General features: G+C 45.9%; 1 protein-coding gene across 1 annotated transcript in view; it reads right to left on the reverse strand.

Annotated features, from left to right (window-relative positions):
* The window catches only part of CPE (carboxypeptidase E), an 85783-nt gene extending 76826 nt beyond the window's left edge, over nt 1-8957 (reverse strand). The window contains exon 1 of the mRNA XM_044296757.1: nt 8562-8957. Coding sequence (XP_044152692.1) covers nt 8562-8889 — 328 coding nt within the window. The 5' untranslated portion in view covers nt 8890-8957. The remainder of the gene's footprint in view (nt 1-8561) is intronic.
* Between the last annotated feature and the right edge of the window lie 8533 nt (nt 8958-17490).

Consider the following 17490-nt stretch of genomic DNA (forward strand, 5'->3'; position numbering starts at 1 on the left):
TAATGTGCTTTGATACAGCACTTTGGGAACATCCTACTTCTTTTGCAATTACCTTTTGAGGCTTTTCCTCCTTATGGAGGGTGTCAATGATGGTTTTCTGCACAACTGTCGGGTCAGCAGTCTTTCCCATGATTGTGATTCCTACTGAACCAGACTAAGAGACAATTTAAAGGCTGAGGAACCCTTTGCAGGTGTTCTGGATTAAAGGGGTATTCTCAAAGCGCTATTTCATACTTACCTGCTCCCGGCGCGCTGTCCACTTCCTGGTTTCGGCACTCGGCAGGGGACGGGCTCCATCTTGATTGAAGTCTTCTCCCGGTCGGGCCGCGCGCTGGACTGAACGCGCACGCCGAGGCCGCACATGCGCCCTGGTGACTTCTTCCTGGCAAGTATACTATACTGGCCAGGGAGAAATCACCATAGCGCATGCGTGGCCTCGGCGTGCGCTTTCGGGACTGCGCGCGGCCGGCCGGGAGAATAAGTCGTCTGCGCAAGCGCGGCCACCGCGATTCCTGAGAAGAGCGGTGGCCGTAACCAGGGGAGACGGAAGACAACAGTCAGGTAAGTATATGTTTATTTTCTTCTAAGGGGTGGGAATTAGTTAATTAAATATATTTAGAAAAATGATCACTGTTAAATCATTAACAGATTTAACAGTGATCATTAACATGGGAATACCCCTTTAATTAGCTGACTAGAGTGTGACACTTTGAGCCTAGAATATTGAACCTTTTCACAATATTCTAATTTTCTAAGATTGTGAATTTGGGGTTTTCATAAGGGTGCTTTCACACTAGCGTTAAAGTTTTCCGGTATTGAGTTCCATCATAGGGGCTCAATACCGGAAAAAAACACATCAGTTTTGTCCAAATGCATTCTGAATGGAAAGCAATCCGTTCAGTATGCATTAGGATGTCTTCTGCTCTGTCCCTTTTATGGTATTTGGCCGGAGAAAATACCGCGGCATGCTGCGGTATTTCTTCCGGCCAAAATTCCGGAACACTTGCCAGATCGTCGGATCTGGCATTAATTTCCATTTAAATGTATTAATGCCGGAATCCGGTATGCGTGGACCTTTAAAAATGTGAAAACACTAAATACCGGATTTGTTTTTCCGGATGACACCGGAGAGACGGATCCGGTATTTCAATGCATTTGTCAGACGGATCCGGAAACAATTCAACAATGCTAGTGTTAAACTAGCCTAAGCTGTAAGCCATAATGATCCAAATTATAACACATAAAGGCTTGAAATATCTCGCTTTGCATGTAATGAGTTTCTCTCATATGTTAGTTTCACCTTTCAAGTTGCATTACTGAAATAAATGAACTTTTGCACAATATTCTAATTTTTCCAGTTTCACCTGTACATACATATACTACAAATATACCATATACATAAACACATAGGGGCCCTGGCCTCTTCATAACTTCGGCGTACATAGTGCTGCTTCTAAATGTAAATCAGATTCTGAGCTTACATTTAGACCTTTTTCAGGCATAAAAAATGGTAGATGAGACGGGCCTTCCCCGCCCACGCCACACCCACTTTTTTTAGACCTGGCGCGAGCAGGGTTTCTGCGCAACTAACCGTTGTGCCGCCATCTGCGCCTAATATAGGTGTATTTCAGTATAATAATTGATCCCCATATACTATAAATATACCATAGACATATTCTATAAATATACCATACACATATTCTATTAATATACCATACACATATTCTATTAATATACCATGCTATACAAACCTACAGTGTATGAATCTGAACACAAATGCAAATTTGAACATGTTAGGGTGTATTCCAAGTTGTAGTTGAAGTTAAAGTGGCATCAAAACCACACTGGAAAAAGCTGTCCCCCAGTGTGTAAGGCCTCTTTCACACTTGCGTTGTCCGGATCCGGCGTGTACTCCACTTGCCGGAATTACACGCCGGATCCGGAAAAACGCAAGTGTACTGAAAGCATTTGAAGACGGATCCGTCTTCAAAATGCTTTCAGTGTTACTATGGCACCCAGGACGCTATTAAAGTCCTGGTTGCCATAGTAGTAGTGGGGAGCGGGGGAGCAGCATACTTACCATCCGTGCGGCTCCCGGGGCGCTCCAGAATGACGTCAGAGCGCCCCATGCGCATGGATCATGTGATCCATGCGATCACGTCATCCATGCGCCTGGGGCGCCCTGACGTCACTCTGGAGCGCCCCGGGAGCCGCACGGATGGTAAGTATGCTGCTCCCCGCTCCCCACTACAGTTTACCATGGCTGCCGGGACTTTAGCGTCCCGGCAGCCATGGTAACCATTGAGAAAAAGCTAAACGTCGCATCCGGCAATGCGCCGAAACGACGTTTAGCTTAAGGCCGGATCCGGATCAATGCCTTTCAATGGGCATTCATTCCGGATCCGGCCTTGCGACAAGTGTTCCGGATTTTTGGCCGGAGCAAAAAGCGCAGCATGCTGCGCTATTTGCTGCGGCCAAAAAACGTTCCGTTCCGGAACGGAAGACATCCTGATGCATCCTGAAGGACGGACTGTCCATTCAGAATGCATTAGGATAATCCTGATCAGTATTCTTCCGGCATAGAGCCCCGACGACGGAACTCTATGCCGGAAGACTATAACGCAGGTGTGAAAGGGCCCTTAGATGTGAAGTCTCAGAAATGCAGCAGCAGTTTTATAAACCGTACTGAGCCTTTATGTCCCTATCAGTGACTCATACAGGGCAGCAGAATCTAAATAACATTAAAAGGGTATTCCAGTTGAGACAAGTTATGCCCTCTATATAGGATATTACTATTAGTTTGTGGGGGGACCTACTGCCATTGGCCCTGTACCCCTCAGGGGCCCCTGAAATGAATGGAGTGAAAGGTCGAGCATGCTCACTGCTGCTCCATTGATCTCTACTGAAGTTCCCGAAATATTCAAGTGCTGTACTTGGCTGTCTCTGGAGCTCCAGGAGCCATACCATAAACTGGAGTGGAAAGTGATGAATGAGACGGGCTGTCTGACCCGCCCATGCCATTCCCCCTTTTTCTGCCACCACAGAAAAGTGGCGTGAGATGGGAAAAATTGCAGATTTTTCAGCAAAACCCCTTTGTGACAAAATCTGCGACAAAAATACTCCAAAAAGTGGGGTAAAAACAATAATAAATGACCCCCATCCCATTCTCCTATACAGCTCAATTTCTCTGACAGAAAAAACACATTTTCCGAAGCCTATTACTCATTCCCAGACAGGGAGCCGATGACACAAATGTAACTATAATAACTGAATGACCAGGCCCTGACCCGGGACAGGAAGTCCTCCAGCTTAGCAGAAAATGGTTACTACAGATATGCTTGCATTCAGGCAGATGTTCCTGAGAATGTCTCAGAAGAGTAAGCAAAGTTCTCAAGATGCTCACTTCTGGGAGACAGTGGGCAACCACAAGAATGCAGACCGAACGGTATGTATATTTTTAACAATTCAAGTCAATGGATAACTTATTCCACTGTATGCTATATTCACTGTATACCTTTTGAAGCCTTCCATCGGAGGTATACCCTGGGAAATCTTCCTGATGTATACATCCAATAGAGGGGTTGAAAATGTTTGATTTTTAAGCACTGGACTTCTACGTTGTACTATATTTGGTGCTCTATATATCCAAAAGGAGCTGTGTATCAACTGTATACAGTGACATCCATCGCACATAGGTTCCCATGTTAAAAAATGCTGTACCCGTTTATCCACTGGATGCCTCTGTATGTAATAACAGCCAACCATGAAAGGTATACCAAAGTAAACCACCCTGAGAGAGGCCAACGGGACACTCTCTTGGCGCCTTTGTATACGTTTGACATATGGATGGTGCGCATATGAAAAATTGTAGCTTAAAAGTAGGCGTTCATGGATGGATTTGATAGGTGACGCTTCAAAGAATTCAATATCTCACAGAATTTTTCAACATGTCCACTAGATTTGTTTTGTGTCCGATTCATCAAATTTTTCAAAAGTTTTCTGATTGGCCTGAAAATTAGTATACAACACTCTGAGGTCTCCTAGGATATTTTTATATCTTGTCCTCTTTATTAATATATATTTTTTTTATGTTGCTCTTTCTCTCCAACTCCCCTCCTTTTCAAGCTCTTTAAAGGAACACTTTCACCTGGATTTTACTTACTGAGCTAATAACATCACCACATCAGTCTCAACGATTTACATTAAAATATACTAGTATTACTGCCCTGTGTCTTTTATCTTGTCTATAAAATCGGTTTTATTAATCAAAGTACCTCAATAAGGAGCCCAAGGGGACGTCCCTCTGGCAGTTGGAGCCCAGCCGTGCCCATTACTTCGGAGCCCAGCACTGCCCAACTGCTAATTTATTCGCTCCTCTTCGCCGACGTAATGTTTGTGCAGCGCCCGTAATCCCACGTCTGCGCCCTGGATACACATATCAGCGCTCGCCCGGTGTCCTGGCTTAGGCCTCACAGAAGTCATTGCACATGCGCCAGCTTCGCTCGACCCGGAAAGGAAGGAATTGTGTGACTTGCATGGCGGGCGCAGGAGCGGCGAAGCTGGAGCATGCGGAATTACTTCTGTGAGGCCAACGCCAGGACACCGCGCGGGCGCTGACATGTGTATCCAGGGCGCATGCGCGGGATTACGGGCGCTGCACAAACATTATGTCGGCGAAGAGGAGTGAATAAATTAGCAGTAGGGCAGTGCTGGGCTCCGAAATAATGGGCGCGGCTGGGCTCCAACTGCCAGAGGGACGTCCCTTTGGGCTCCTTATTAAGGTACTTTGCATATTAATAAAACCGATTTTATAGACAAAATAAAAGACACAGGGCAGTAATACTAGTATATTTTAATGTAAATCGTGGAGACTGATGTGGTGATGTTATTAGCTCAGTAAGTAAAATCCAGGTGAAAGTGTCCATTTAATATAATGTCAGCAATAGCAAATAATGTCAGTGACACTGGCATATATAACTATAAGTAAACAAATGGTTAACAGCATTAAATAGCATGTTTAAAAACGCACGTTTGCTTTTTAACCAAAAATTGTATTGAAGGCAGATGGTGTTTAAACACGCACTGTGTTATTGCTAAAGGACAGAGGATTGTTCTGCACCAGCATCCAATAATTATGTGTGAACAGGGGCAGAATGCCTACGCGTATTTATAGACATGTCATAAGAAACAGTGGCTTGTTCTGCACCAGCATCCAAATGTCCAAATACACAAAAAAGTGAGTTTGTTACAGGTTTTTTGTTAATGTAGAATTTGCCAACATGCTGTATGAACTATGAAACAACACACGGCAGACTTTCCGGTCTCTCGCTCTCCCTGATAAAACAGACACAGCCAAGACACATGTTCTCAGGCCGCAAGCTGAACACAGAATGTTCAGGCCCCCCAGAGCGTTTCGCTTGGGGGACACATGGGGGCAATGACACCATTAATATGTGTATTTTACTATGGTTTTGCTAGTTTTTCTCTCCTCCCCCCCCCCCCCCTTTTTCTTACTTTCCCGCTCTTTTATTTCAGGTTTTCATGAAAGGGTTAAGTTCTGTCAGAATCAACTGGTTTTAGCCGGTCTCGCGTGATCCTTGGATGTCAAGCAGGGATCCTCTCTGATTGGTGCAGCTGGTTGCTGGGGGAGATTTCCGGACAGCTGATTGGTGTGGATGCCAGCGGCGGGAAAGTATGGTCCTTAAAAAGAGGGTTTCGGTGGCGCTTCTGGGCCAGTTTTATCAAAACCAGATGGGCGCCCCCCGCCCTCCCTCCTATTCTTATGCTTTATATCGCTTTGCTGAGTGGATTTCGGTGATTATCGGAATTTTTAATGGTTATTTATTTAATAAATTAGTTTTAATTATTTATTAATTTATTTACCCTTAATAAAGCATTGCGGGCATTTTTATTCCAACACAAGGTGCCATGTCATTATTTTATTAATTAATATGGTTTAGTTATTAAGTCTGAAAGGGGTCATTTGCCTCCATGACGTTCTATGGCGTTTCTCAGCCTCTGAGCCAATCAGGTCACGTGATCATCCATCTTCATCCTTCCTGTCATTTTCCCTGCCAATTTTCACAGTAAAATTTGAATCCGAAATAAATCGGCAAAACTTCAGATTCGTTTGGCAGACAATATTTCGTAACGAATTTGAGTCAATTTAGTCATTTCTAATGTCCGCTTTTTTTGGAACACTCCCCTTCACGCTGAGAAATGAATCAAATTAATCTGCACATTTTGTGGCTGGTGATGTCATTTTTTGCTGAATTGAAAAATCGAATTTTGAAAAATGTTGGTAGTGTTGCCATTGGGCTGCACACACATATTGATTTTTCCTTTCCCCTGGCTTGGTTCGCAACACTGACCTTTAAACCTGATGTCACGGCAACGTTTTGTAGTTAAACACAAAGCGCAGGAAGGTGTGATCCCAGGCCATTTGAAAAGCTGGAGGGCTAGCATGCTGCCGCATGTCTCTGGTAATTGGTTTGTAAGGTTCCGGGGGCCCGCGGTGCTCTCTGGCGGCTCACCTTTGCATTTTCTTAAGGAGTCCTGTTCTGTGTGTCACCCCATCATGCCGCTGTGCGTGCACAATATAGGAAAAAGCACCAACCTATGTGCACTCCCATGGTCCCGGCCCCCAGAGAAGCTGCTGCTTTTTTCTATAGTATGCAAGCACGACCACCTCTGCTGGTTTTACAGGGTGGTCATAACCATTAAAACGAGCAGTGTATAATGTGATGGAAAAATGAATCCAGCCAGCAAAGGAAGCAATATGGACAATCACAACACATTAGTAAGTGACTTGTGTTGACTTTCTCTATATGATAAAGGCCACTTGCAGAACTGACACAACCCCTTTAAGTGCAATGTGAACAACCCACATTATTGTACTGTGGTCCGAGATGGCGAGCTGAGCTGACAATCTAGGGGAATCTGCAGAATCTCCTCTCTCTCTCCCGACAGATGATGTCAGGGGGGGAGAAGGATCAGACGAATAAAGGTGTAAATGATGTAACCATTCTCATAGCCGGACACCATCCTGTACATAAGGCACTAACTGGAGGAACAGAATAGGAAACGGAATCTGTCAACAGCAGTTACTTGATGGTTTCCAGGCAGCACAGCAGGTCACCTGCTGCCGGAGTCTCGCTGTAATTCCATCCACATGGCCTAATACTGAATATGGGAATGGGTTTCCTATAGGAAATCTAGAAAGAAATATTCAAAGCAAATGGCACCCTTCTGCCTAGACACAGGGCACCCTTCTCTATCGACGCAGGGCATCCTTCTGCCTAGACACGGGGCACCCTTCTCTATCGACGCAGGGCACCCTTCTGCCTAGACACAGGGAACCCTTCTCTATCGACACAGGGTACCCTTCTGCCTAGACACAGGGCGCCCTTCTGCCTAGACGCAGGGCACCCTTCTGCCTAGACACAGGGCACCCTTCTCTATCGACGCAGGGCATCCTTCTGCCTAGACACAGGGCACCCTTCTGCCTAGACGCAGGGCATCCTTCTGCATCTACGCAGGGTACCCTTCTGCCTAGACACAGGGCACTCTTCTCTATCGACGCAGGGCATCCTTCTGCCTAGACACAGGGCACCCTTCTGCCTAGACACAGGGCACCCTTCTCTATCGACGCAGGGCATCCTTCTGCCTAGACACAGGGCACCCTTCTGCCTAGACACAGGGAACCCTTCTCTATCGACGCAGGGCATCCTTCTGCCTAGACACAGGGCACCCTTCTGCCTAGACACAGGGAACCCTTCTCTATCGACGCAGGGCATCCTTCTGCCTAGACACAGGGCACCCTTCTGCCCAGACGCAGGGCATCCTTCTGCCCAGACGCAGGGCGTCCTTCTGCCTAGACACAGGGCACTCTTCTGCCCAGACGAAGGGCATCCTTCTACCTAGACGCAGGGCATCCTTCTGCCTAGACGCAGGGCACCCTTCTGCCCAGACGCAGGGCATCCTTCTGCCCAGACGCAGGGCGTCCTTCTGCCTAGACACAGGGCACCCTTCTGCCCAGACGCAGGGCATCCTTCTGCCTAGACACAGGGCGCCCTTCTGCCTAGACACATGACACCCTTCTGTCCAGACGCAGGGCATCCTTCTGCCTAGACATAGGGCACCCCACTGGCTAGCCACTCCATTCCACAGCAGGGCAGCTCCATCCCAGAGATGTCCACTATTCAGGGGGGCCCTGTAGTTATAAGGGGGGCCACTGTCACCTAAAAGCAGCTTATCATATGGGATAACAAGGGGCCCATATACTGCTCCTGCAGGAGCCCCTCCTCTGTCTTCATCTGCCCCTGGGCAATCTAATAAGATGAAGCTTTCTCCGACCCTCAGCCCATGCCCACCTCCCTGGCTGTGGCTGATGCCAGTGCTGTTGCCTGATCCTGTTCCATGACCTGCCGATCACAGGCTATATGCTAGGCTCGGCCATGCCACTCCTGCCATCACCTATTTGCATACAATGACTGATGATTTCCGATCGGGTCTGCAGAGCCTACACACACAGCTCTACTACACCTGGTGCCACCACTCACCGGGCTCGTGCTCTCCGGGCTTATCCGACATCTCGATGACCAGCAGCTCCCGGCCCTCGTAGCTCCGTCCCACCGTGTAGATCCTGCTGATGGACGGGCACTGCAGCCACACCGCCACCAGCGCCTCCCGCAGCTCCGGGTACCGGTGATACTCGAACGAGATGTCGCCCGGTTCTCTGCTCAGTCTCCGCCGCCGGCCCTGAGCCTCCGAGGAGGAGGACGAGCAGCCGAGAAGCAGCAGTATCCCGCAGGCGGCCAGCCACAGCGAGCCCCGCGCCATCTTCTTGTCACCTGTGTGCCCGGAGCTGTCAGCAGCGCCCTGTGCCATTCCCTCGCAGCTGCTAGTGTGTGCCCGGTGTCTTCCCTTTGTCTCCTTATCTCTGTCAGTGCTGTGCTCCCCAGCCCTCCTCCTCCTCCCCCTCCTCTCACCTTCCCATCCTGTGCTGCAGCCCCCAGTACTGGCCTGTGGGGGGGTAGATAATGTCTCATAGTCACCTCCCATCTATCAGGGGTGCAGGCTGTACCCCTGTGCTAAAATGCCCAGTGGTCTGCCATGAGAGTGGTTATTGGTACCTGATGGCCCCCTCCATATGTACTGCACCCACACAGAACAGGGATCATTAACCCCTTCCTTGGGGCCAGGGGTGCACCTAGCTTTTCTGCTGCCTGAGGCGAAAACTAAAACGGCGCCTGCCCCCCAATGAGAATTTCTTAACCTAACCCCTTTGCCACAATGAATGCACTCATTTCACATGGCCCCTCTTGCCCCTACCTGGTGTGCCTGAGGCAATCACCTCACCTGGCCTCATCGGTGGTGCACCCCTGCTTGGGGCTCATGCACGCAAACATATTTTATTCTGCATCTGATCTGCATTTTTAGCGGGTCGGATTCAGACCCATGTCCTTTCTGTGGCCCCACAAATAAATAGAACCTGTCCTAGCTTTGTCCGTTAGGACTGTTCTACAGAGGGCAGGGCGTTCCAGTCTGCAAAATGCGCAACACAGCGGCGGTATCTGTGTTTTGCAGACCGTAAATAAGGCAATGGCTGTGTGAATAAGCCCTCATAGAGCAATTGTATCGTTTTTTTTCTTCATTTTTTTACTCTCTCCCTTCCCATACTTTTACCATAACTTTTTATTTTTTAGTTCACATGGATGAAGGCGGGCTTGTTTTATTGTATAATACCGCCATCTAATATTATATTCGATGTAGTCGGAAGCTGAAAAAAATGCGATTCCGCCAGTTTTCCAGGGTTCGTTTTTACCATGTTCCCTGTGTGCAAAACTGACCTGTGCCCATTACAGAGAAACACATTTTAGTAGTTTTGTCTTGTGTGTAAAAGAGCAGAAACCTGGCGGCTATGGTGTCCGCTCAGCTCCTAAGCAGGTGCCATTTTTTAAAGACCTGCATCTACCGTACATGTATGGCGGTTGTTGGTGAGGGGTTAAAGTAAATTATTCACTTGACACATCAGTTTTACTGCACGCTCCAATATTTTTCTATCTGAGACTCATATTCTCAGGTGAATGGGTATAGAAGACTCACGGGTGCACCTAGATGCCAAACCGGCATCTACCTACATCCATGTTTTGTGAACGGTTATCGGAAGAGCAGTCTGAATCCAGCCTTAGTTCTCATGCACACGACCGTTGTGTGCATCCGCGTCCGTTCCGTCATTTTTCACAGTTTAGCGGAGGTCCCATTCAATTCTATGGAGCTGTGAAAAAAAAATGATAGTCCTCCGTTTTTTCTCCGCGTCCTTGATCCGTGATTCCAGTCCTTCAAAAAAATATAACCTGTCTTATTCTTGTCAGTGGAAAACGAAGGACAGACCCATTCAAGTCAATGGGTCAGTCAAAAAAAAAACGGATGCACAACTGGTATGTCATCCGTGTCTGCGTCCGTGTCCGTTTTTTTCTACAAGACCTTGGTGCAATAATAAAATTACACTTTTCATTACCCTTCCTTTTTTTCCCCGTCAGACAAAAAAAAAGGAAGACATAGGGAAACACAACTGAAGCAAAATCGGACACGGACCACTGAAGCCAAATCACTGACAGTGAAAAAACACTGTCGTGTGCATGAGGCCTTACGTGCAGTTTTACCCAGGTCCAGCTTTTCCAGCTTGAAGTAAATGGTGAAGAACATATCACCAGATAAAGGTTACTGTCTAGTGGAAAATAAACCACAACCCCTAAAAACCTGCGGTTGAATAACATCTGGTCAGAGCTCTACAAGAACAGATCCTGATGAGTCAGAGGTAAACTGATGCCAAGATGAGCACTGGGGCAGGAGAGCGCACCAGAGACGTGAATAGGAATCTGTCAGCAGCTTCTACTCAGGGCTGACCAGGAGACACAGCAGCTCAGGCAAATATATGTAGGGGACCTGGGTCTAAGCAATGGCAGGAGCCCACCTGGGGAAAGTACTGTTGTGTGGTACATATGATAATTGTACCTCTGTTTTTTATGGTGGTTCCTTTTTCCCTGCTTAGGTCCCGGTATATATGGCCCTGGCACCATGTTATATGAATCATGGGAAGAGTGTCCTGTAGGAGGGTGGCCCATGAGTGGTTCTGTATACCGGTTTCCCACTCACGAATAGCTGAAGAAATCAGTCAGAGTTTTAACAGTGGCTTTCATTGATCTCACAAGGGGCTACAAGCTTGGTGGTTGCAATTTAGACAACAGGCTTAGTGGTTAGGGTATTCTCACAAGATGCCCCTGGTTTAGTGGTTACAGTCTCACATGGGGCAACAAGCATTTGGTTACAAGAGTCTCTCAATAAGGTCACAGTCTTACTGGCAATCCCTGTAAGAGGCAACAAACGTACCCTCCCTTGGCAGGTGTTGTACCCAACTTACTTGGTCTCTGACACTCTGGATTTTAGTCTCCTCTGGCTTGGCAGTAGTGAAGGTCAAACAGGTTTTCTTTTGACTATCCTGCAACGCACTGGGATAAGTCTCTTGACGTACACAAGCTGCCCATAGTATTTCAGACATCTTTGTAGCATTTGATCAGCGGGCTGGCCACTAGATTACTGACCTGGCTTCTCTAAAGGTCTCTAGTTGCTCCAGAGTCTGGGTGCTAGATAGTCTGTGGCTACCCCTATCCCCAGCTACCCCCTTCTTCTGCTCTATAGAAGCTCGAGTCAGCCTGTGGCTTCAACCTCTGGACGAGTCCAGGAGGAGCAGAAGAGTGGTAAGACAGTCAGTGTTATCCCTGTGTCTGAGTCTGCTATAATTTTGTCTGATTTTATTAAGTTACTGGTAGATTGGGCTGGCAGGCAAAGGGTTAATGCAGCAGGCAGTGTAACGGTTAATGCAGCTGCAGATGTATGGAGCGCAAGGAGTTGGTGTTAAAGAGATTTGTGTTAAAGAGGCTTTGGCATGTGAGGTATCGCCATTTGGTTTTCATTTAAACATCAGCATTAAGGAGAGAATTTGGCGCATGGAGTATGTGGACATTATGTCACTATTGCCATCAGCTAAAGAGCATGTGACTAAGTCGGATAAGAAGGAGGATAAAGGCGAGGACGAAAGAAGACGTGTCATGCCCAGGTCACTAAATAACTGGCTTCAAGCCTTCTGTATATTTTCAGCTGTGCTGGGCAAGAAGCATCCAGAATTCTGTTTCTGCACATGGATATTATCATTGAGGCCTATTGTAATTTTGGAGGCCGGGTTTCATCAGGAGCTGGCGGTCCATCTCTCTCTTAGATGGGGGGTAAAAGACATAGGTTTGTAGGTGAATCTAATTTTACCGCAAAAATCTGTTCCTTTTAAACTCTTCTCAATCTGTTTTAAAAAAGGGTGTTTGCTTTGCATTTAATGAAACATCATGTCGGTGCGCTGTTTCTAAAGGAACTCTCAGTCTGGTCCGCAGCAACTTGGTACCAAGGAACAAGTTCTCAAGACCATTGAGTCCAGTGAAATTTTCGGCAATGCGCCCTTGGCTAGAGCGTTACCCAGATCAGCAGAAAGCTAAATAAATTTTTGACGGCTTTAATGAAGGGTTTGTTGTACCTGAGTTCCTTGGTAAGGGCTGTTGCTGGGTGGACAATTTAAAGTCGGTTTATGTTCATAGTGATGTTGTAAGACTAAAATTACAGAAAGTGTTGGTTATGGTTAGAACTGAAGGTCCATTTAGCAGCCCGCCTTTTGAGAATTTCAGACTTTCTCCTTTGGTATTGTACCAAAGAAGGAGTCAGGTGAATATAAACTTTTACATCATCTGTCATTTCCAGAGAAGAATTTGTTAAAAAAAACATGGTGGATAAGTCTTGTGCTTCGGTGGAATATTCTTCTTTTGATGCATTATTGTTACTTAGGCAATTCGGTAAAGGGGCTTTGTTGGCTAAGGCTGACATAAAGTCGGCCTTTCGCTTGCTCCCCTTTAATCCTTCTGGGTTTTGTTCGTTAGGTTTCCAGTTTGATGGGTTTTATTATTTTGACAAGTGCCTTCCGATGGGTTTTGCGTTATCGTGTTATTATTTTGAAGCTTTTTCTAGTTTCATTCACTGGGTTTTGTATTCTCTAATTTCTGTTGGCAGTATTTTACATTATCTGGACGATCTTTTGTTTGTAGGTTTCCCTAATTCTAGTCTTTGTTATGATTTACTGTTAGTTTTTGATATCTGTAGTTGCTTTAATATTCCAGTTGCTGATGAAAAAACTGTTTTTCCGAGTTGTTGTTTAGAATTTTTAGGAATGACTATTGATACAATTAAAGGGGTTGTCCGGGTTCAGAGCTGAACCCAGACATACCCTTATTTTCACCCCGGCAGCCCCCCTGAGCCTAGCATCGGAGCATCTCATGCTCCGATGCACTCCAGTGCCCTGCGCTAGATCACGCAGGGCACAGGCTCTTTTGTTTTCAATAACACACTGCCGGGCGGTAACTTCCGCCCAGCGGTGTGTTCGGTGACGTCACCGGCTCTGAGCTGCGGGCTTTAGCTCTGCCCTAGCCGTTTTACTGGCTAGGGCAGAGCCAAATCCCGCCCATCAGTGCCGGTGACATCATCGGGGTTCCTGTCAGCCCCATAGAGAGCCCCGGTACGTCACCGGAACTCAGAAAAATGCCGTTGCCCTGTGCAATTTAGCGCAGGGCAAAGGAGAGCATCGGAGCATGAACTGCTCCGATGCTCATGTCAGGGGGGCTGCCAGAGTGAAAATGGAGGGATGTCCGGGTTCAGCTCTGAACCTGGACAACCCCTTTAAGATGGAATTTAGATTACCAGAAGCAAAATTAGACTAATTGAGATATCTGTTAGTCGCATTATTGAGGAAGAAGAAATCTACTTTGAAAGGAATGCAATCGGTTTTGGGTTCGCTTAATTTTGCTAGTAGAGTTATCCCCATGGGTAGAGTTTTTTCAAAGCGTCTTTATTTTTCCACCAGGAGTTTGAAATCTCCTAGCTCTCATATTCGGCTTACGAAATGCTTGAAGGATGCTCTTTATATCTGGTTAGAATTTTTACAGAACTTCAATGGCTCTAGTTTTTGGCAAGAGGAATTCTTAGATTCTGATGTCTTGGGTTTATTGACTGATGCTGCCGGGAGTTATGGATACCGGGTTTTTTGGGAAGGTAATTGGTCTGGCCTGAGACATAGTTGTGGCGTGACAAAGAATATTGTGTTGTTAGAGTTATTTCCTGTAATTGTGATGGTAGCAATTTGGGGTTCAGAGTTTAGGAATAAGAGGATTTTGTTTCATACAGACAACATAGGTGTTCTTTTTGCCATTAACACTTTATCGTCCAAGTCAGAGTTAGTGGTTAGGCTGTTAAGGCACCTGGTGCTTGTTTGTATGCAATGTAATATTTGGATCAAAGCTAAATATGTTGAAGGGTCATCAAATAGCTTAGCCGACTCTTTATCTCGCTTGCAGTTTGGGAAGTTTCGGCTACTCGCTCCGGAAGCAAATCAGCAAGGGATTCCATTCCCTCGTCATCTATGGGACCTTATTTGGTATTAATTTCGGATAATATTGTACGCTCGTTAGCACCCAGAACATGGGCTACATATGCAGCCGCATGGCTTGATTGGTTATTATTAATTTCTGGTTCTGATGATAAATTTGGTCTCTGATAGAGGTTTATTATTTATTGCAAGTTTGTGCAACAGGCAGTTGTCTTTTCCTGCCGTCTCTAATTTCACACTAGCGTTCGGGGCTCCGCTTGTGAGTTCCGTTTGAAGGCTCTCACAAGCGGCCCCGAACGGATCCGTACAGCCCTAATGCATTCTGAGTGGATGCGGATCCGCTCATAATGCATCAGTCTGGCACCGTTTGGCCTCCGCTCCGCAGGCGGACACCTGAACGCAGCTTGCAGCGTTTTCGTGTCCGCCTGGCCGTGCGGAGCCAAACTGATCCGTCCAGACTTACAATGCAAATCAATGGGGACGGATCCATTTGACGTTGACACAATATGGTGCAATTTCAAACGGATCCGTCCCCCATTGACTTTCAATGTAAAGTCAGGAGTCCCTATTAATATACCATCAGATCGGAGTTTTCTCCGATCCGATGGTATATTTTAACTTGAAGCGTCCCCATCACCATGGGAACGCCTCTATGTTAGAATATACCATCGGATTTGAGTTACATCGTAAAACTCAGATCCGACAGTATATTCTAACACAGAGGCGTTCCCATGGTGATGGGGACGCTTCATGTTAGAATATACTGAGAACTGTGTACATGACTGCCAGGCAGCGGGGGGCAGACCCCCCCTCCTCCTGTAATTAACTTATTGGTGGCCAGTGCGGCCCCCCCTCCCTCCCCAGTATTAATTGTAGCCAGTGCGGCCCCCCTCCCTCTATATTCATCGGTGGCCAGTGCGGATTCCCAGTATTAAATATGACCAGTGCGGCCTCCCCCTCCCTCCCTCCCCAGTATTAAATATGACCAGTTCCATTCAGATGTTATTTGACCTGTTTAATGTTTTACCGTTTTGTGCTGTTTTGAGAATTGGTAGCAGTCAGCAGGTCTGTCTATTCTGGGCTAGCTTGTTCAGATGTGGCAGTTAAAGAGAGCTCAATAGAGATTTTTCTGGGACTTTCTAAGACAGATCAAGTTGGAAGAGGCAGGTTTATTAAGTTGAATCAGTGGGTTGGTTCAGTTTTATGCCCAGTGGCTATTGCAAAGTCATGGTTAGCAGTGTGTCTGTCCTTGTCGGGTCCTTTTTTATTACTTAAAGATTGTTGTCCTTTGACTAGATTTTAGTTTTGTTCAGTTTTAAAAAACATTTCTAAATGTATTGGGTCTCAGTTTTCTTAAAATATCGTCCCATTCCTTTAGGATTGGTGCTGCTACAGAAGTGCTCATTTGTGGTCTGGGTGAATCAGTGATTCGCAGAACCGGGCGTTGGGATGTCAATTTATAAGACCAATCATTTATATTCTGGGCTCAGAAGCGAGCTAAAAAGAGAGCTTATCTACAAACCTTTCTTTTGACAGTTCATCATTGCAGATATTTTGGTGGGGTAGTAGAGGACTTGTTTGGAAAAGACTGTTGGTTGAAATACAGAAATTAATTGGTAGATGGTCTTCACCTAATATGATTATTATTCACGTTGGTGGTAACGATATAGGCAAAGTAAAAACATGTGATCGTTTATGGAAATGAAGAAGGATCTAGCTTTGTTACAATGCATGTTGCTTAACACAAAATTAGTTTTTTTGGAAATCATTCCTCGGTTAAGATGGTCAGAGGCTGATTGCATCTTCTTTGAGAAAATTAGAAAGCGGGTGAGCCAAGCGATGGAGAAATTTCTTCCGTTGCTCGGTGGTTTTAGTTATAGGCATGTGGACTTAGAAGGATATGTCTCAGGTTTATACAGATCCGAGGTAGGTATCGATATATTCAATGTGGGCTTGCAGAATGCTATTGAAAAACGGCTGCAGTGCTTGTGGGGGGCCTCGCCTTTTTAAGGCTTGGCTTGTGGGGCTGTATCACTCAGCTATTGCTGAGTGAATTTCGGTAATTATTGGCATTTTTAATGGTTATTTATTTATTGAAATTGAAGTTTTTAATTATTTAATAATTATACCCTTAATAATAATACCCTTAATAAAGCATTGCAGCCATTTTTATTCCAATAACAAGGTGTTATGTCGTCATTTATTAGATACTATGGGTCACTTATTAAGTTTGGAAGGGGTCATTTGCCTCCATGTACAGGTCCCCCCAGAGCTTTTTGTTTGGGAGACACATGGGGGAAATGACACCATATGTTAGTATGTTGTATGGTTTCCTGCTTCTCCCCCCCCCCCCCCCCTTTTTTTGTTTTCCCGCTCTTTTTTGACAGGTTTACCTCAAGTTGAAAAGGTTCGTCTAGCATTAGCTGGTTTTAGCCGGTCTCACCTGATTTTGTTATGAGGATCCTCACTGATTGGTGCAGTTTGTTGCTGTGGGAGATTTACGGACAGCTGATTGGTGTTTATGTCAACGGCGGGAAAAATGTGTCCCTAAATGTGGGGTTCGGCGGCGCTTCTGGGCCAGTTTTAAGAAGACCGGATCGTCGCCTGGCCCTCCCTCCCTCATTTTTATTTTTTTTGTTTTTTGTTTTATGACGCTTTGCTTTATTAGAGGGGCTGTATCACTTAGCTATTGCTAAGTGGATTTTGGGTAATTATTGGAATTTCTAATGGTTATTTATTTATGAAATTTTAGTTTTTAATTATTTATGAATTTTTTGGTTCATTAAAGTGTGTTATTTAAAGGGAATCTGTCACCTAATCTGAGCCTTTTAGACCGCTCAGATCAGGTTATAGACTCCTTTGCCCAAATTACAATGGTACCTTTATTTGTGCTGTCCCTCGCCGAGATCTTCCAAAAAGACTATTACAACTTATGCTAATGAGGTTAGGCAAGTGCCCAGACCCCTCGGCGATGTGCCTAGAAAACCACATATTTCACCCCTCTGGCC

Source organism: Bufo gargarizans, chromosome 1 (assembly GCF_014858855.1).
Source record: "Bufo gargarizans isolate SCDJY-AF-19 chromosome 1, ASM1485885v1, whole genome shotgun sequence".
NCBI lineage: Eukaryota > Metazoa > Chordata > Amphibia > Anura > Bufonidae > Bufo > Bufo gargarizans.